Raw genomic sequence first — 19,561 nt, forward strand, 5'->3', positions numbered from 1 at the left:
CACATGGCACAGTATTTGCAAGCATCCCACTTCACTTTTTGAACTGTTATGCTTGTTTGCATTGACAGACCTTAAAAGTACCAACTACAAAAACATTATCTACTAAACACAGCAATAACATAACAATCCTCTTCACTACACTTTCCTAATTAAGCTTGAGGAACTGCTGGGTAAAAGGAGAAATTTCAAATTAGAACAAAGAAATAATACACAATGGATGTTTAACTGAGTCTTTACTTAAGAGCAAGCCCAAAGCATCCATGGATTCAATCCATGGGATTGAATGGGATGCCATGTACTGCTGAAGTGGTCTCTTTCTTGTATCTCTCTACAGAATATTAGCAGAAGTAGCTCTAAACAACTGAAAAGATTCCACTTTACCCTGCTGTGCCAACATGTTGCTGGTTCTGTTTAGTTTGTACATACTGCAATAAATATATGCTTACAATCCTATTTTTTGACAGGTAATTGCAGAGGCCTCTAGGTAAAGAAAACGGAACTGAGGGAAAAACTAGCTAGAAGTCCTTTTTCTCAACAACTTTCCAACAAGATACTCAAGCTCATTTCTGCACCAATCACACCAGCTCTCAGCAAAGACCTAAGTATTAGTTATCAACCTTGGCAAAATCACAAATAGAAACAACATCAAGCAGAAAACTTGACTTGAGATAGTAGTGACCTCAAGACTTATCACTTTTAAAAAAGGGTGAGGAAAAAGATTTTCAGGGGTGTTTATGGATCTCAGTACATTCAGCCATGCTGTAACTAGGCTGCATCCCTGAAGCTTCACGTGAAAACCTAGCTGGATGAAAACAGTAGTACAGTCTTGTCCTGGCAAAATCCTGCCAACTCGTTCAGGACAATATGAGTGGCACTGAGATAGGAAAGGCTCAATAACCTGCCTAACAAGGACCAGAGGATGCTTTCCAGAATACATGAATGAAAACGGGGGGAAAAAAGAATCCACGAAGAAGGTTTGCCTTCAGCCAGTTGTATTTATTAAATATGATAATGGAACACTGAAGAATTCCACTGTACTTTTAACTGTATTTGGCAAATATCAACTAGAACTTAAAGGCCATCATAGTGGTTAAACAAGACAATGGTTACTATACATGGAACTTAAACCACACCCCACCTTTATAAAACACTGACTTTACATGGTAAAAAAAATAAGTAAATCTTCATGGAAAAGAATATATCCTGGTGATGTGGGGAAACAGACTCTGTAACTCCAAGAGTCATAAAGAAGGTATGTTTGTTCCACTCCACCACAAACTGCCCAGCTACTTGCATTACAAGATCATATGATGACATTATCCGCCTAGACAAAGACACAACCTGTCCCTGCTTTCCCACTTAAATTGGGTCTTCTCTTCCTTTCATTTTGTGCCATGTCTCCCAGGGATAGTGGTGATGGTCTTTGGGGGATGAAGGCTGATAAGCTTTCAGTCTTTCTCACCCCTGATCTTTGCACAACTTCACATATCACTTGGCCCTTTCCAGAACTGGTTTCACTCATTTTTCTGCCTCCAAGGAAGTTGGAGGACCCCGGAGGTATTGTATAAGCAGACAAGCATGACCTTTTTGCAACTGTGTGTGCAGATAATTTTGCTTGTGTGAGACAGAAGCTTTAAAACAGTTCAACTTTATACTGCTACAATAAGTGAGTATAAAGCTCCACAACACTGGAGTGGCTATTTCCCCATCACCATTACTCGTTCTTCTATGCCACTTATCTTGTGCAATACTGAAAGTCACAGAGCACTCTGCTGTGTCAGAAAAGCTGAAGGCCACTTTTTATTTTATGGAAGTCATTCTGAGTCCATAACAATCCTCCTGTCACAGGCATATTCAGTTCTGCAGAGCTGTGAGAGAAAGACAAGTAAAGCACGTAAGCACTGAGTTAATTTAAAAGCTCACATTACCAGAGTAATTTTGGATAGCATTTTATATTGTTAATAAGCTTTATTTCCAAACCAAAATGTCATTTCTTACTTTTGCCTCCAGACATTTCTCTGTGAGATATTCTTAGTTTTTCATTAGTTCATTCAAGAGGCAACAGTCCCAAAGTGCCAAAGCATAAACCAAATGAAAGGCTACTGGTTACTAACAGCCGTGAAAGAGACATGACTGCAGAAACAGCCATGCTGCAATTTTCATCTGGGCCTTCATCTGTCTTTTGCAGCCAGGAATACAAGCTAATTGGATGAAATGCTCACACAGCAAGCAGCCACCCTGAAAAACAGTCTCTCACAAGTGTTAGATGCACATGGGAACTACCCATTGCTATGGCTTTACAAAAGTCACATAAACTAGTGCATTTGCAGAGACTTCAAAGGAAGTTGTTGTTTGTTGACACCCACAGCATACTAATTTCTGATTTTAGAGGGTGCTCCTAGCACAGCACACAGAGGACCGAGTGGGATTTATACAGTGTCCCCAGACACTGTCCAACACAAGGCTCAAAGAACATTTGGAAGCAAATACACAAACCTTTCCCTACACAAAGCTTTACTAATTAATTTCTCCTTTAAGGACAAAACACCCCTGTTCAGAGGAAAAACTGCCAGAGGCCTTGCAGACAAAGCCAAGACAGAAACATCACACTAATCACACCCACAGTCTGATGACCCAATGATCTTCCTCTGGCCATTGGAAACTATCCTAAATTCAGACTGCTAATGGGCTCATTCTTCCTCCCTTGTGATGTATATTCCTCATCATTCACAGCTTCCTAGACCTGCTGTCATTCCCAGGACAGGGACTAAAGGGATAGACACTGAGATCATTCTCTGCCTTAACTGTATATTGTGAAGGCTGCCAAGAGGCAGCTCATCACAGCAGATCAACAGATTCTCAGGAGGGATGACAGAAGTACCAGCCAAGCAGAGTAACAACACTCTATCACCGAGGATTGAAGGAAGTGCCTTTTCCATAATCAGTGCTACTTTGTCCCCCCAATAGTATATCTGCAAAGACAACCAAATACAAGGCACAGAGAGACAAATGCATTTCATGGTTCAGGGGTAAAGCCCTGCCCACACCACTACTCACTTCATATTGGGAGACTTCCACTCATCTCTCACTGGCTGATCAAGCAGGGACATCATGGAATAATTATCCAACATGAGACCATCAGGGTCATCTGTCTGACCTGGGAGCTTCCCAAGAGGAAAGTCTTTCCATCGTACTTCATCTGGGTAAAAACAGTAAACAAACAAGTCTGAGCTCCTCAGGCAGACTGTCTAAAACCAACTCCATCACTAAGCAAAACCAATCCATTTCAGGTACTCAGCAAAAATAAGTTGGAACTATAGTTCTACCTAATTTTATTTCTAACCTTCCAAATTTCTCTCCTAAAGAACATCACTGCAGCATGTGAGACAACATCTGGAGTCATGTAACATCCTGCAGTCTACACAGTGCAGCTCCTCCAAACCACTGTGAGAAAATACCCGTTCAAAGAACCCCCACAGGATTCTAGAGCAGCCTTTTTTGCCTACCCTCCTCTTTTAAGCTTGCTAATGTTTGAAACACATACATTGGCTTACACAGTTTAACTTGAAAAAAACACCCACTGGAACACTTCTGTAAAGGAAAGAGCCTTTTGTACACATATGAAGATCCAAACCAGCACCCTTGCATCCAGCAGCTCATTCCTCCAGGTGAGAATAAGCATCAGCTTCTTAATGACTCACTGAGATTTGCAGCTGCACACCACCAGTGACTAAAGAACCACAAAAGTAGGTATGAAACCAGTGAGGCCTAATTAACCAATAAAGCAATTCTGGACAGACAGGTATGCTGGGATGAGATGGCAAAGAAAAAGAGTATGACAGCACTTTGGAGATTCTGTTTGTTTTTATGAGCACCTGTTGCTGTTTTCTCTCCATGAATCCCCATTTGTTAAATTTGGCTTCCAATGGGAGACAGAAACTGCAAAATGGGAAACCAGCCATCACAACTGATAAAATTCCTTTATATCATGGTGACAACATTTCAAAGGCAGTTCCCAATAGCAAAATTCCTCTTTCACTTTAATTCTTATTTCATGTGTAACTAAATGAAAAGATACAAATTATTATGTCTCATTATATTGGCAATAAAATTTCTTAAGCCTGTGTGCCTTTCTCAACACTAGAACACTTAATTTCTGGAACACTCAGTGAAGACCAGTAGTCAGAAGCCTTCTGAAGACGAGGCACACTGCTCCAGGGAACCAGCAATAACGAGACTACAGATTGAGACCCCTGCTAATCACATACAACTTCGCCATTTCTTTTTCTTTGCCTGAAAAGGATTTCTTTGGTGTACCTGCTATCTGCTGAAAAACCCAAGGCAGCTTTCTATCCACTCTTCCCCAAGCCTGGAGCGTTGCCTGGGGTTGGTGTGGCCTAAGCACAAGACCAGGACCTTGGCCTTGTTAAGCCTCACACAATTATCCTGGGCCCACTGCTCCAGCCTGGCCAGGGCCCTCTGAAGAGCCTTCCTGCCCCCAAGCAGATTCACGCACCCGCCCAGCTCGGTGTCATCAGCAAACTGAGGGTGCCCTGGATCCCCTTCTCCAGAGAGATGAGTCAAGCTGCCTTAGCAGATTTTTGTTTTCCATCTGGGTTGCTTTTCTTCTTTTTCCTTTAAATGTCACTTTGCCTTTAAACTCTTAGCCACCAACCACCTCCTCCTGTCTTCCAAGTCACTCCATGAATCACTCATCCAAAAATCTTCTTAGCTATGGAACCCTCCACCCCAATGAAAATGCACAGCTACCACAGGAAAGCTAACAAAACACTGTATATACTGTTTATTCTGTTTAGAAACTTGCCTCTCTCCTTTCTTTTGCCTGCCAACACACCAAAACAGGAATTTCCCTGCAGCATGGAACCTGTGTGCATATGACTGGAGCTTTCCAGCACTGCTAAACTGTGCTTGCAAATGCGCTCAAGCCTGACAAACAGAAGTCCAAGAAACATCTGCCTTTTCCTTGCTGGTACATGTGCTGCCCCATCCACTGGGCAAATCTGAATTTTAAACAGTTTGGGAAAGCCTGATAAAAAATGTAACAAGGCAGTTAACAGCAGCTCCTGGAAAAAAGGACCCTCAGTATTTTAAGAATCTGAGATGGTTCCTGCACATAAACAAAAGACTGGAAAAAAACCCCACAGTTTTCAGTGATTTCACATGATTCTGAAACACATTTTGGTACTGGCCCAAAAGGCTGAGATGCCTTTGCATTTCAATTGACATTTGTCAGTGACAAAGACTAAGTCTTCCAAAGTAATCTCTTACCTGCAGTGATCTGCCAGGGAGATCCTTGCAGTGCTGCCCTTTTCTCAGCAATAGCCACCATGTTACGAGAATGAGTAAGTCCTTCGGAAGGACTTGTTTCAGTTACCATCTCTTCTTCCTCCTCCTCTACCTCCTCCATACCATCATGTCTCTCCAGCACATCTTCTTGTTTCTCTACAGTCTGACCTTGACTTTTAACCTGATTTTCTTGCCTGGCCCTCCACTGTAAGCTCTCTATAGTGTAAATTGGCTGTTCACTGCAGTCTGAAGAGAGGCCTGCACTGGACAAAGGGCCACTTCCTTCTGTGTAAACAGAAGCGAGATAGAGAAGGTTCTTGCGTGAAGAACGTGGCAAGCGAGGTCTCATGATTGAGAGGATCCTAGAAAGTGAAAGGGCAATGTAAAAGTCTTAAAAAGCAAAAATCATTCCACATGAAGGTTTATGAATCTGAGCAGCCTTTTTAAGCTGAGTTGCCTCCAGGACAGCTCACTCATATATCTCCTCTAACAGCAAATCTGATTATTCCCTCGTGAGCGTACGCTGGAATACTCTCTCTTTGTGATTAAAAAGAAGGACTTTGGATACTTCTATTTGAATTCCCATTTCTCTCTTTTCATGTGAAAAAGTCACCACTTGTGCTGAATTCACATCACTTGTATAAGCAGTCACATCTCCAGGACCAAATCACTTTTCTTCTGAACAGGTTGTTGCTTTAGTACCTCCCTAGATAATCTCTGCTTTCATTTTGAAGGTGCAATCCTTTTAAATTCTCCTCCTCCTTCCCTTGGTGGAATCAATGGGGAGATGAGCAGCAACAAGCAGGGCTTTGCATGCACCTGCCACAATTTCTACTAGATGCAAAGGAAGAGAAGGAAACAGCTATAACAGCTACAACTCAGCACACGACAAGGGAACTGACCAAAGCATTTGTGGAGCACTGCTTCCTGTTCTTTTTCTAGGTCACAGGACCAAACTTACAGCTGAAGAAGGTGTGGGGTTGCCCAGCAGGGAGCTTCCAAGCAATTATCAGTCAGTCTTATCCACTGCAAAGGAACTTTATGGAGAAACAACTCCTTCACGGACACCGGTTTGTTACAGGTCTGTCTTTTCTTCCCTTTAAAGAAGATAATGAAAACAACAAGATGCTCAAAACTCATTAAAAATATGCCCTTCATCCCTTTGCATTTTTACTGTAACTCTCATCCTCAAACAAGCTAATCCAAGTCCAAGATGAGATATAACGACCACATACATTAAAGTTGTCACAAGAGACTTGACAATGCACTGACAGGTAGGTTAACTCCACAAGACACAACCACAGTGAGGTACAGACCTTCTCAAGCTGGTTCTGTGCATGCCAACCCAGACAGGAAAGCCACAAGATGTATTTGTACAGTACTGTCCCAAATAACTGCACAATGCCACTTCTGAGACCCGAGACTGTTCTAAAGAGCACTGCAAATGAGTAGACCTAACATCTGGGAACTACTGCCATCCAGGCATCTTGGGATGTAATACTCTCAGCACTGACTGAAAGCTTCAAACATTAACTGCCACAGATATTGGCAAAAGCTTGCAGACTGAGAGGGACAGAAGACGTGGCAAAATGAAGCAGCTGCAAACCTCCTCAGGGATACACTACACAGCAGCATAGAAGTCCTTTTAACAGAACTCCTATGACATGCTTCAAATAATTAAAGCTCTTTGGTGCCCTTGTCTCTGGAGTGAAACATACAGATCTAAGGAGTCGGGAACAGAAAGCAAAATATTACTTATTGCTTTTGTTTCAGTTTAGATGGCATGAAAATCCTGGGATAAGATTAAAAAATGGCAGCAAGACTACACAACAACCTCATAAAGGCAGGCTTCTGCCAAGTGAGGACAGAATTAGGAATGGGGAATTTGTAACACATTGCATATAGCATCTTTATTTATCTGCTACTATTTATTTTGCTAAGAAATGCATGACATAGACAAACTGCAGACTGAGCAGCGTCAGTAAAAGCTCTATGTTCACATGACAAAACATCATAAATACGTTACTGCACTTTCCTTCTAAAGGTCCTTGTTTTTGCAGTAGTACAGAAGAGACTCCTGCATTTCTTTCGTTTTACCTGTTTTACATTCCAAATACACTCACCAGCATTTGCTTTGGCAATGCCAGTCAGCAACTCAGAAATCCAGTTGATCAAGAACTGAGGACGGAGTTCTGAAGAGTCAGAACATTCCTTCAACTCCATAAACATTTTTTCTATCAGGATCTGTGTAAAACTTCGGGAAAGGAGGCCTGTCAGCAAAGGCTGCCAGAAGCAGTAAAATGTCTGGGGAATTCTGAACTGACATACTTCTTTACTGGCTGCAACAAGAAGACAAAAAAGAAAAACAATCACTGTTTGGTAATTTCTGGTAGACTGTGGACATGACACTCATTCCCAATCAGTTTCTTCCGAGATCAGTGGTTCCAGGGTATTTTCTGGGATCCTCATGGAACCCAGAACTATTATTTGCTTGTGCTAGTGAAGTAAAATAAACAGCAAATTGGTAATTAACATTGCAGTCCAATGAAAGCCAAATACACAATGCCTGGTCTAATGACATGGTAACTGCAAGAAAAGGTACCCATTTTGCTAATCCATTTCCAGTTTCAGCCTATTTCACACATAATGAAGAGTTATTTTATCTAAAAATACATTGTAAAGAGAAGGCACATTGAGAAAAGCAAGAGAGAGCCAAATTACTGCTGTAATACAGTCAATGTATTTTGGCCAGGCAGCGTTCAGTGCTGAAGAGCTATCCCTCCGTAGTAGAGATTTGTGTAAAAGCAATAGCTAAGCATGGCCATAGAGGGGTCTGGAGGACAGGTCAAGAGATGTTTATGGACCCAGTTAAATGATAATACACAGAGAATTACAGATTTCAGTTAGACATAACACTAGCTATGCACTTTTTTTCCTGCAGTGCCCAAGATACTAACCTTCATACTTGATATTTAGCATCTTCAGACAATCCATTTTTGGGATGAGAAAGCCATCACTGAGAAGAGCTTGAGCCACTGTCTCCCTGGAGCAATCAGAGAGTCCCATTAATGCCACTTATTCCCCTACATGTCAAAAGACCACCTGGTACCCACTCTGAAACAAGTCTGAGAAACAAGTATCTGGAACTATGAGGAGATGATATGGCTTGTTGTAAGGCACTAAAATTGTCTGCCAGTTCTGAGGTGGATATATCCTGCTAGACTCGGGGGGAATGTGCAGTTGTAGAAACTGGAATAGAACCAGAACCTGCACAAACGCCCAGCTGCATTTGTGATACATGACAGACTCTGTGTGACTGAAAGAGTAAACAGTTGCAGCATTTCAGGGCAGACAGGAAGCAAAGAGGAAGCAATTACCATAATGGTATTCAACACCAACTCTAGGAACCTCTGTGTTCGCTTATATAAACACATACACACAAACATATGTTTAAAGCTTGTTGACTTTGTTTGCTTTCAAGAAAGAGACTTGATCATTGTTAAGTACTTGCACGCTCATTGCTGCTTGGGTAACTGATTACTATTCTTCTTGAACAAATGTCATGGTGGAGAATGGGCTGGTAGCAAGGGCTACAGAAGGTAGAGCCTTTATTGAGTTGCTGAAGTACAAGAATCCGTGACCATTCACATAAGAACATTTACTGCAATATTGCCTTTAAAGAAAAGATACTCCTGCATTTGTGATACATGACAGACTCATGTATTAGGAGAAACCCCATGACACACCACTGCATTATGTTGCTTCATAAATACCATGGGAAACCAGAGGGCAATAGGATCTCATTTTCAATACAGTTAATATGCTATTATTAGCAAACAGAGATAGAAGGTACATGTAAGAATCCCTTATGGAAACTGTTATTAATCATTTTGGGCTCTCAAAGAAAATGTGTAGGAGGTTCCAAAAAGCTAGATATAGGCACAACCTTCTATTAACTATAAATACAATAGCTCATGTTCTTTAAAACTGGTGTCTGGATGCTGGAATTAAAATAGCATGAGATGAAGCTGGTGTTCAAGGATGAAATACGGGAGTACTAAATCCAACAGCTAAGTCAGGGACAACATCTGTGAGACCATCTCTCACAGGAAACACTACTCATTCATATAGATTAACAACTCAGTCCTTAAAGATGTTGAGAAAATCAATCAATTGCTTTCTCAGTGATCATCTGAACACCACGGTGAAAAGGCAGCACAACAGATCTGCAGGCCCAGCTCTGCACTGTACCTTTCACCTCGGTTCCTTATCAGAGATGTACCTGTTCTCTTGCATCAGGTCTTTAATTTGAGCCAAAATCCAGTCCACTTCTGAAGAGGAATCAGACCACAGCTCTCGAGACTTTGAAACAGACTGCACAGCCTGCATAGCCTGAGTGAAGAAAAACTCCAACCATTAGCAGAAAATATGCTCCTGTGGTGAAAAGAAAGGCATGGCTACAAAGAGGAGGTGCACACATCGTATGAATTTCATCAACAGCAACTCAAAGAACCCACAAAAGTTACCCTTACCAGTTGTATGTTATAAATGAATATAAAATATGTAACAGATGGAAAAGGCCTGAATTTAAAAGGCAGCCATTAACTCCACACGTGGGATGAGGAGGAGGTTGCTTACTCAGGACAAAGTTTTGCCAGTCATATTATGTACACAGCAGATCAAAATGTCTAATCAACACAGCCATCCAGACAACCTATAGTCGTCTGAGAGTAACTGGTGAGTATGAGCAATACACAAAGCACACCTAAAAAAGCTTCTAATATTTATTTGATATTTTAGACACTCAATTGCGGTCATGGTTAAGAAATTATTTGGATGCACCAAACGTTTTCCCTGAAAGGGCACAAGAACAAGCCCATGTCATTCTTTTTAAATCTGTTTCTAAGTTTCTGAGATTTTATCATTTAATTATTAAATTACAAGTCTACTGTTGTACAGAAGAGTTTCAGAGGCTGACAAAGAAACAACATGCATGCATCTCTTCAAATTACTGGCAACAGTTATTAATGCACAGAAGTACTATCATGCTTTTTAATACAGACAAGCTGGCTTCAGTTAACTCACAGGTATCAGCCATAAGGAGTACTACTCCTTGCCACCGACAGATCTAGGCAAGCTCTTTGCCCACCCTTACTCTGTGTACCTCAGAGTGGCAAAAACGATATACTAAAAGAAGCTATATCCACAACACATGTATCTACAGAACATTCCTTTTTTTCACAGTTCAGCAGTATTTTGTCACAGCTGACAGATTTTGAAGTGCACCACTTGAAATCATTCAACAGGAAAGGCAGCCTCTCTGGGTGAGCTGAGAAACTTCGAAAGCACAGTACGCAGCATTCAATTAGTTTGAATGAGGCACACATCAGTTTGCTGTGCATCCTCTACTTACACCATTTCAATGGGATACAGAGAGTTTCATGTGAGCTTCAAAACTCTTCAGCAATCAACTGACTACTGCTTTCCCCCATTCAACCCTGGGCAGTTTAAGTTTTGAAGCTGCATTTTCCTATTGAGTTTAAAATACTTCCCACTGTTCTATTAGTATGTTAACAGGTCACTCACAACACAGAATGATTTTGTCTCCTCTACAGTGCAATGAAAAACGTATAAAAGAGGCCAGAACCAGACCAAGGCAGGGAGAACAAAGGAGAATCACATCACATACTCAAAATCCAAGGCAACGAGGGAAGCTGGGTGTTCACTTTCAGTAAAATTCCTGACTCTAGCTCTCATTGCTTATACAGTCTACACCTTACTGGAATGTTAGCACATTTTTTCCCTTAGCCCCTAATGAAATTAATCCAGTGAGAACAGCTCCCCAGTCACAACAGTATGTTGGTGAGGTCATATCCGAAGACATTTTACACTGTCTGTAACTGAAATCTCACATCTTAAGAAATATCCCATTATTAAGAAGAAGAAGCTGAGCAGAGAGAGTTTTCTGGGGCAAATTATTCACAGACATAAACTGCAGCACCTCAATCCCTGGGCCACTGCAAAAATACACAGTGGATGATAGAAAACGTGGGCAATGACTTCTGAATCACAGGTCTCAGCTTCCAGAGGCATTAGGATGAACAAAAATGAACACTCTCCACACCTGGGCAATGAAGACTTAGGATTTCCAACAAGTACATATCTCATTTATCCACACAAACAAAGTGTTTGCATTAGAAATCATCACAGCTCAAATTGCTGCCTCTCTGCAGTGAAGAAAGCAAAGTTACGAGGAAAGGCTGTGGGAACTGGGGCTGTTTAGTCGGGAGAAGAGCAGACTGAGGGGGGATCTTATTAATATTTACAAGTATCTAAATGGTGGGTGTCAGGAGGTTGGGACATCCCTTCTCATCCCTTCTTTCTATGGTAGCTAGCAACCACGACAAGGGGTAACAGGATGAAGCTGGAACACAAAAAGTTCCACTTAAACATAAGAAAACACTATTTCACTGTGAGGTGAGGGAGCCCTGGCACAGGCTGCCCAGAGGGGTTGTGGAGTCTCCTTCCTTGGAGGTCTTCAAGATTCACCTGGACACGTTCCTATGTGACCCGATCTAGGTTGACCTGCTTCTGCTAGGGGGTTGGACTAGATGATCTCTAAAGGTCCCTTCCAACCCCTACCGTTCTATGAAGCTTTACTTTGGCAAGTCACATCTGACAACAGTAGGAGATATCTCAATAAGGCCAAACCTCTCCAACACAGGCAGTCACAGGTTTTCTGTGGGCTACACACTAGTTGACCGCACTGCTTCAGGCAAGACCACATAACCTGACAAGCGTTGATAGCACTATGGACACTGGCATACTGCCATCTCTGCAGCACTGATACAAACATCACTTCTTATCACTGATACTTCTAGGCACGTTCTAACTCTGGGAGGATGCTACAAAGAGAAAAATAGAGATTCCTGCAGTTGTATGAAATTAACTCCTGGCACATCAACTTAGTTATGCTAGCACTCAGGTATTTCAAATGAGGCCAAGAGCACCAGTTGTCCAGTTTGAGTATGAAAGCAGAGAAGGCTGATTGCCCCAAGCAGGAGATGAGAACTAAAATATGCTGATGATCAAACTGCACTTACCCGAAATCGCTCATTCTTGTAGGACATCAGCACATCTCTGACTTTTTCTAGAAATAAACATAAACGTTGTTTTAACAGGGAATGTATCAAATATGTAAGAGAATTTTTTATCTGGGCAAGCTGCTTAGTTCTGCTAGATATACACCCAGGGAAGACATCAGTCAGATGAAGTCATAAATTCTGATTCAGACAACACTTTGAAGACTCCCACAGCTCCCAGACTTTTTCAGCAACATAAATTGTACCAAGTGGGGTTGAACCAGTTCAGTATTTTAACACTAACAGTGGGCAGGACAGGCAAGTAAATCCAGACTGGTCAAAGAAAAAATAAACATCCCTAAATAGATCAGTTCAAGAAACTGTTCCCACAGGCAGTTCATGTTTTGATGCATATTTGTATTCCTTGCACTTGAATTTTAAATCTACTGATATCCCACTCTGGCTATTCACAAACCAATCACAGTCTTACTTGATTTCACTAAACTTTAATTTACCATGTACATGAAATGTCCTTTCTCTATTTGTGGACCACTTTTACTGTCCCTGAAATAACACCATCTTTCAAAATTACGTGGCACCATTCCCATGCCGTTGTGAGCTGCTACCAGGATGCCCAGCACCAGTGAGACACAACTTCAGATGCACTGTAGGATTGATACACCGTTGCCATTTCATTACTGTAGACATATAAATCACAGAGTCTACTGCATCACTCTGTGGTTCTCTTTTTTGCTAACTGGGGGTGGGACATTTTTATTTTAGGGTAGCCAAGGAGAGGAAGAAATAGCACATGCTTGGATTTCATCCAATGTGAAGTCAGACAGAAGCCCAGACATACACTCTGACAAGAAATGTGGTAAGTGTAGCTACATTCTAAAGTTCAGTACTGCCTCTAGGTTTGGGTTGCTCCAATAAATTCTGTATTACACTCAAAGTGCATAACAAATTAGCTAAGATTTTCCGGATCACAGCTAATGTACCTGTGTTGGAACAGAAGCTAGAAAAGACTTGCAAATGAATCCATAGATCCTAATGCCAGAAAGATCACTACAGTCCCCTAGTGTGACCTTCCAGGGAGTAACAAGGGTCACTTCAGCATTTCTGCACAGTCTCTGGGTACTGGATTGGACTGCTGTAATCTGTTGTGTGAGTTACTCCCCATAAGCATTTCAAGTTTTGTTAGGAAAAAGTGATAACTAATTGGTTTTACTGTTTGAGATCTTACATAGCCCAAACTCGCAGACCAGTCACCTCATCTAACTCCTGCTTGCTTCCTCAAGTCATCCAAACTAGAAATCCACTTTCAGAAAAGTTTTGGGTTCAAAGACTCCTGATGATGGAAAAGCAATCACTGAAACCCTTTATCAAAGTTCTCCCATTTTCTTGCACTTTTTATCTTAAAACTGTGTTTAGGCTCAGTTACCTGTGATTTGGGAGTTTTTAATTCTAGTCAGTTAGTGATTTTTCTGTCCATGTTAAGCATTGTGAAACTGTCTGAACTGCCTTTATCCCGCTCTTGTTCTGAATTTACAGAGTTTTGAGGGTTATAAAAGGACCATAGCTTTTGTCAGCGACTTCAATCCCAAAACTGTGGCTGTCAAGACAATACAATTAATTTTTACATTGTTTAGTCCTAAATCATCCAAGTGTTGCTACTGATTAGGATACTCCATATTTACTACAAGTAAAAAGATTTGATGTTACAAATTCAGTGACCTAATATCAAAAAGTCAGTCACCCCCAAGAATCCCAAAAGAGGAATCCCAAAGTCTGAGCATAAGCTTTATGCATTATCAGGGCTAGAAGATGACACTTCAAAACTTCTTTCTCTAGCACAGGACATACTTAATCCTTCTAGCTGCCACTGTTCTAGGGACACCTACCATGGAATTCCTTGTGTTTCTGACAGGCCTCATGCTGCGGGGTTGGAATCTCCCACGCATCATTGTCCAGCTCTGCATTTACTTCCACCTCTTCCTGCTCCTCTTCTTCATCCTCATCCTCACTTTCTTCACATAAAGTATTGCCCAGCTGACGGCTCCAATACGTCTTGCGCAGCCAGTCCAGCACAACATCACAACCTAAGGAAGAACAGAAAACATTCTCAGGGAGGTTTTATTTGTTATTGAAGAAAACCCATATAGGTCGCACATTGCTAACCTGCGTTGTGAAAAAACACTGCCCACAAGCTAGGAGCCCTGAAACCACACACAACTAGTGAAAAAGTGAATGAGTTTTTAAGAAAGCACTCAATAAAAATCCCACAACCCCATCCTCTCAACCCAGTATCACAGGCCTGGTAACACTCACCCACTGTCTGTCTTGCCAACAAAAAAGATTAGACACTTCAACACTGCTGCACCTCACTCAAGCTAGGCTAAATTTAAGCAGAAACTAAGTCTCAGCAGTGGCCTTCTGATGAGAAAACGAGCTGATTTTTTAGTATTATCACGATACTAAAACATATCAATAAAGTGTCTATAACAACATCTTTTTTTTTTACACAGAATCTCCAGGGCTGCAAGGGACCTCGAAAGACCATCTAGTCCAAACCCCCTGCCAGAGCAGGACCCACTAGAGTAGGTCACAGATGCAGAGACTACACTAGGCATATATTAGATAGAATGGAAAGAAAACTCCTTTTCTTTCATCATTATTTTACTACTCAACTCAATCTGAAGGCCCTGCTGAAAGTTCTTGTAACTAACTTCTCAGTTCTTGACCCAAAATGCCCAGGAATCCCTTCCGATGCCACGAGCTGGTCATTCACTCAGGTTTGCAGTACATATTGCATTTCTCCTTAAATGGAATTAAAAATCTCAGCTGCCTCTAAACCATCAGGAAAAGCACTTAGCTCTTCCTCAAAGATGAAGTTCCTGTGCTGTAAAGGGGAAGGCTGAACTACTGTTTCTGGTATTTTATTCAGTGGAAGAAGGAAGTCCCTGAACACCTGCCCTACGATGCACCACAGCCTGGAGCCACCCGACAGTTCACCCATGCCCACAGCAAACTCTCCCAGTGTCTCACATAACTGTCCCCTGTCAGGACGAGCCCCCTGCCTGCCCTGCAGCACCCCAACATGGAGGGAGGGGTAGTTTCCCCAGGGCCTGCAGCTCCGTGTGCCGGGCCCCTGGCAGCACTCACCCTTGCGGCACAGCGCCAGCCGCGGCAGCTTCCCGTGGGTCAGCTCGTGACGAAGATCCACCACCCAGATGGGGATGTCCACCTGGAAGAACAGCCATGGGTGTGACCCTCCCAGTCCCCACTGCGTCAGGTCACAGCTATGTGCAGCCCCGCCAGGCTGTGCAGACCCTCTGCCTGGGACCCTCCTGCACTGCTGATCCCCAGCCTCCCACTTCCAGGCTGGGCTGAGATCCCCTCCTCTCTGACCCCACGACGCCCATGGCCCAGGAGCCACACGAGCTCGGCATTTTGCAGTCTGCTTCTCCAACGTTACTTGCAACAACAGATGTCTTTTTAGACAGGGGTGACACACAATTTAATGAGATACTGAGCAGCAGGTAAATTCTGTTTATGAATACCCTGAATAAAAGATATGAACTATATTGAATGAAACAACCTGGATGAGAGTTTGTACATCAAAGATACAAATAATATCATATATAATATTCAAATAATACACACTGTAAGTTGCACACATTTTTTGCAACTTTCCTAAGGACAATTGACTATGCAAGATCTCTATTTTTAAGCTTGAACAGTTTTAAAGGGTGAGAAGCAACATCTTTCTTAAAGACCCAGAAAAACAACAGAAAAATTAATCCATCATTCTCACACTGGGGTCCCAGAGAAGGCTGCATACAGAGCAACATCTCAAATACTGTCTGTTCTTCACTTTCAAACTTGTTGTTCAGACTCAGACATGATGCTCAGTGCAGCTGGCAAGAAAAGGACTCAAGCTGGTGCTGGTCCCGCCACTACAGCTACACTTTGCATCTTCCCTACTCCACACAGAAGTGGAAAAGTTTACCTGAAGTGAGAGATACAGAATGAAAATGCCTGTAAATCTGATGAAGTGCTTGTTATAGATAACCTTGCTCAGCAAACACCAGAATTTATACACGCCAGATTTAGCCCCTTTGCCACATCTCAGTAGCCAAGAAATAAACGTGAAGTGTTGATGTCAAATGGGATTATTTACATGTAAAACCGGGGTTTTGGCAATACATGATTCAAGATGATTCAATGATCATCAGTCTTTGTTACTCTTAATCTAACTTTAAAGAACAAAGTTTTGGATTTACTTACATTAAGCCTCTTTAAAACTTTGCAATTGGAAAGAACTGGCATCTATACTCATTATTTCAGTTACCAAAGAATGATGTTCCATGACTCCCTCAGCCCACTGCTGCTAACAGACAATGCATATGCTCTCTGTATACACCAAAGTTATCAAGTAACTTAATTTGTTAAGTATTTACCTCTCTGGCTAATTGTCTCAGAGGAATGCTGACCATTTTCTGTTTCCTTTCTGTGATCAAGTTGACAAACCTAGGTGCAAGTTACAGAAAAGATAAATCACTATGAAAAGCTGCAGAGAAACTTGGAAACCCAGACACTTGGAATCCCCTACATACTGTACCACACTGTGGTCCCAGAGATGCCAAGTGAAATCAGACAGCTGAACGGTGCTGTCTGTCATGTCTCTCTCACAGCAAACAGGCCTTCAGAGCCCTACCTGACCAGAGCCAGTCCGTAAGAGAGGATGAGCTCATGCGACTTCAATCTGCCAGACGAATCCAAGACCTTGCAACGAATCAGTTCAGCGGTGCAATCCACTGCGAGAGGCATTTTGGGACCATATCTAAAGAGAAATGGTAAAGCAGGTGAGCAGTTCCACAAGAACACACCCCCCCTCCTTGCAAAAGGTGTCGCTTTCTGGCTACTTTTTGTGCTCTGTGGTACAGCCCAAGAAACGATGTGCTGAACGACAGCACCAAGGGCTCTTTCCAGAAGGCTTCTGTTCGGAACACAGTGATTATATGGCTAGTCCTAAGCACGTTAAATGAGTTCTTACTGATATGTCAAGCACACCCGTGACACAAGGTGCCGTACCTGGGCTGGTCTCCCGTACAGATGCAAGAGGGGCACTACAAACAGAACAAGGCTCTTTTGGAGCGCCGGACACGCCCGCTGCAGCACTCTACCGAGACAGGCCGGTGCGTGAGCTCGCAGGGCTGCCGCCTCCCCGCTGCCCACGGGGCCCGCTCCCGCCATGAGCTCGGCCCCGCCGCACACCGAACGCGCCTGGCGAGGCGCCGCCCGCCCCGCGGCACCGGCCGGCGGCGGAACTGCGCCGGGCCGCTGCCGCCGAGCGCCCCGAGAGCCCCAGGCGGAGGCCGCGGGAGGCGCCCCAGGGGCAGCGCCGGCGCCGCACCCGTCCCCCCGCCCGCGGCACGTACCGGCTCTTCCAGGCCGAGACGCGGTCCAGCGCTTCCTGCTGCAGGCGGCTGTCGCCACAGTACAGCCCCACCATCACCTGGTCCCACTCGGCCCGGCCCCGCCACGCCACCACCGTGCGCGGCGCCTGCGGCCGCCTGCGGCCCGGAGACGCGCCCCGCCGCGACAGCCCCGCCATGGCGCCGCGCCCCACGCCTTCCGCTGCCCGCGCTGCGGCGGCGCGGCCGGCTTCCGGGCCGGGCGGCTTCCGGGCCGGGCGGCCCCTGGCGGCGGCGCCGTGGCGGGAGTGCGCGGGGCCGCGGTTCGCGGCGCGGGTAACGCGGCGCTGGAGGCTGCGGCTGCGTGAGCAACCCGCGCTGGGCGCTGCGGTGCAGGCGGGCGCACCGCGGGCCGCAAGGCAGCTGTCCCGGGTGCAGCCGCTGTCCGCGTCCCTGCCCCGGGCGGGGCCGTGTCCGTGGGCACCGCGGAACGGGGAACGGTGAACCGCTCGGCTGCTCAGTTGCAGCGTTTTGCGGGTTTGTGCATAAAGACAAATCAACACATGATCCGCACTCTACGTCACCTTTTTGGAGCCTTCTTGTAAAACCTTCGTGGATCTATTAGCATAATCCCAGGAATACGCTTGTGTTAGAGGTCAGGGGAGAGGCAGAACTGAAACATGGGATGGACAGTGATAGGACAGCGGGCAACAGGTACAAGCTGGAGCAGAAGAGGTTCCAAAGAAACACAAGGACAAACTTGTTCCCTGCTGAGGTGAGGGAGCACTGGAAAGGGCTGCCCAGATGGGCTGTGGAGGCTCCTTCTCTGGGGACATCCCAAACCCAGCTGGATGAGCTTACTATAGGGGGTCCTGCTCTGGCAGGGGGGCTGCACTGGATAAGCTTTGCAGGTCTCTCCCAGCCCTTGAGACTCTGTGATTAGGGGGGGAAAAAAAAAAGTAGGTGGAAAATGGAGGTGGAAGTCCACAGAAGATACTTAAACTCGTATTGCTACTAGAAATGCTGAGCCTGTAGGTTCCCGTGCTATCTCCAGCACCTAAACAATAGCTTGGTATTTCCCCAAGGCTTTAAAGGGGCTTCGGGACAGCTTAAGCTTTTTTACTCACTATTCCAAAACAAGATGGTTTTTTTTAGAGCTGTTAATTGTCTTCACCAGCTTTTTATATAACTTTAGTTAAGAACCCTGCTCCCGATTTAGACTGGTTATGCCTAAGTGCATAGTTGAGACCATGTACATCTGGATATGAGTAAACAGGAAAAAACTAGAGTATTGCCCTGTACAAAAGAGTAATTTTATTAAATACCAGAAAGTGTGGGAAAGAGATGATGAATGATTTCTGTTAAAATGCTGTCTTTGAAAAATGCGTTGGTTCAGTACAGCTTCAGTCTCCTCTCTCCTGCCTTCCCTGCCAAGTTTACCTCGTTCTTTGTTGGTAATAAATGTAGGTCAAATTGAAACAGAATTTCATTACTCAAAAGAAGTATAAAGTTGAGGGAACAGATTTGGTGATTGTTGCCAAACTCCCGCAATGACTCATGTAGTGAAAGTAGGTTCTCAGAAGATACCAGGCAGGAAGAGAACTTGGAATAGGGCCCTGTTCTTTGGAAACAGAATTGCACTTTTCATCTGCTTTTAAAATGTTCTGAAAGGACAAGCTGTTTACTGCAATCAAAGGGTCTTATTCAGAGCATAGCAACATCATGTGTCATTTTGCTTCCAGATTATTTCTG

The 19,561-nt window shown here is 43.8% G+C and overlaps 1 protein-coding gene across 3 annotated transcripts; it reads right to left on the reverse strand.

Annotated features, from left to right (window-relative positions):
* Positions 1 to 202: 202 nt before the first annotated feature.
* On the reverse strand, positions 203 to 18,009 carry LAS1L (LAS1 like ribosome biogenesis factor). 3 transcript variants are annotated; one of them, XM_062006770.1, is made up of 13 exons: positions 17,834 to 18,009; positions 17,110 to 17,235; positions 16,853 to 16,922; positions 15,555 to 15,636; positions 14,294 to 14,491; positions 12,411 to 12,457; positions 9,590 to 9,699; positions 8,265 to 8,350; positions 7,431 to 7,646; positions 6,269 to 6,404; positions 5,290 to 5,669; positions 3,058 to 3,199; positions 208 to 1,868 (listed from the first exon to the last, which is right to left on the reverse strand). In XM_062006770.1, the coding sequence occupies exons 1-13, from the start codon at positions 18,007 to 18,009 to the stop codon at positions 1,778 to 1,780; spliced, it is 1,860 nt and encodes a 619-aa protein (XP_061862754.1). In that variant the 3' UTR covers positions 208 to 1,777. The 3 variants fall into 3 exon arrangements, with proteins under 3 accessions (XP_061862756.1, XP_061862754.1, XP_061862755.1); XM_062006771.1 differs by lacking the exon at positions 17,834 to 18,009 and adding an exon at positions 17,487 to 17,629; XM_062006772.1 differs by lacking the exon at positions 3,058 to 3,199 and having other exon boundaries at positions 203 to 1,868.
* Positions 18,010 to 19,561: the final 1,552 nt, after the last annotated feature.

The sequence above is a fragment of the Colius striatus genome, chromosome 13, assembly GCF_028858725.1.
Source record: "Colius striatus isolate bColStr4 chromosome 13, bColStr4.1.hap1, whole genome shotgun sequence".
In the NCBI taxonomy this organism is placed as follows: domain Eukaryota; kingdom Metazoa; phylum Chordata; class Aves; order Coliiformes; family Coliidae; genus Colius; species Colius striatus.

What these genes read in the sequence shown, in the direction of transcription:
- LAS1L (XM_062006770.1), bottom strand. Translation starts at nt 18,009, where the DNA reads ATGGCGGGGCTGTCGCGGCGGGGCGCGTCTCCGGGCCGCAGGCGGCCG. An exon ending in CATTGCCAAAGCAAATGCTG is followed by an intron (nt 6,405 to 7,430) that starts GTGAGTGTATTT and finishes TCTTCTTTAAAG; the next exon opens with GGAAGAAAAGACAGACCTGT. An exon ending in TGGAAGTCTCCCAATATGAA is followed by an intron (nt 1,869 to 3,057) that starts GTGAGTAGTGGT and finishes TTTCTCTCACAG; the next exon opens with CTCTGCAGAACTGAATATGC.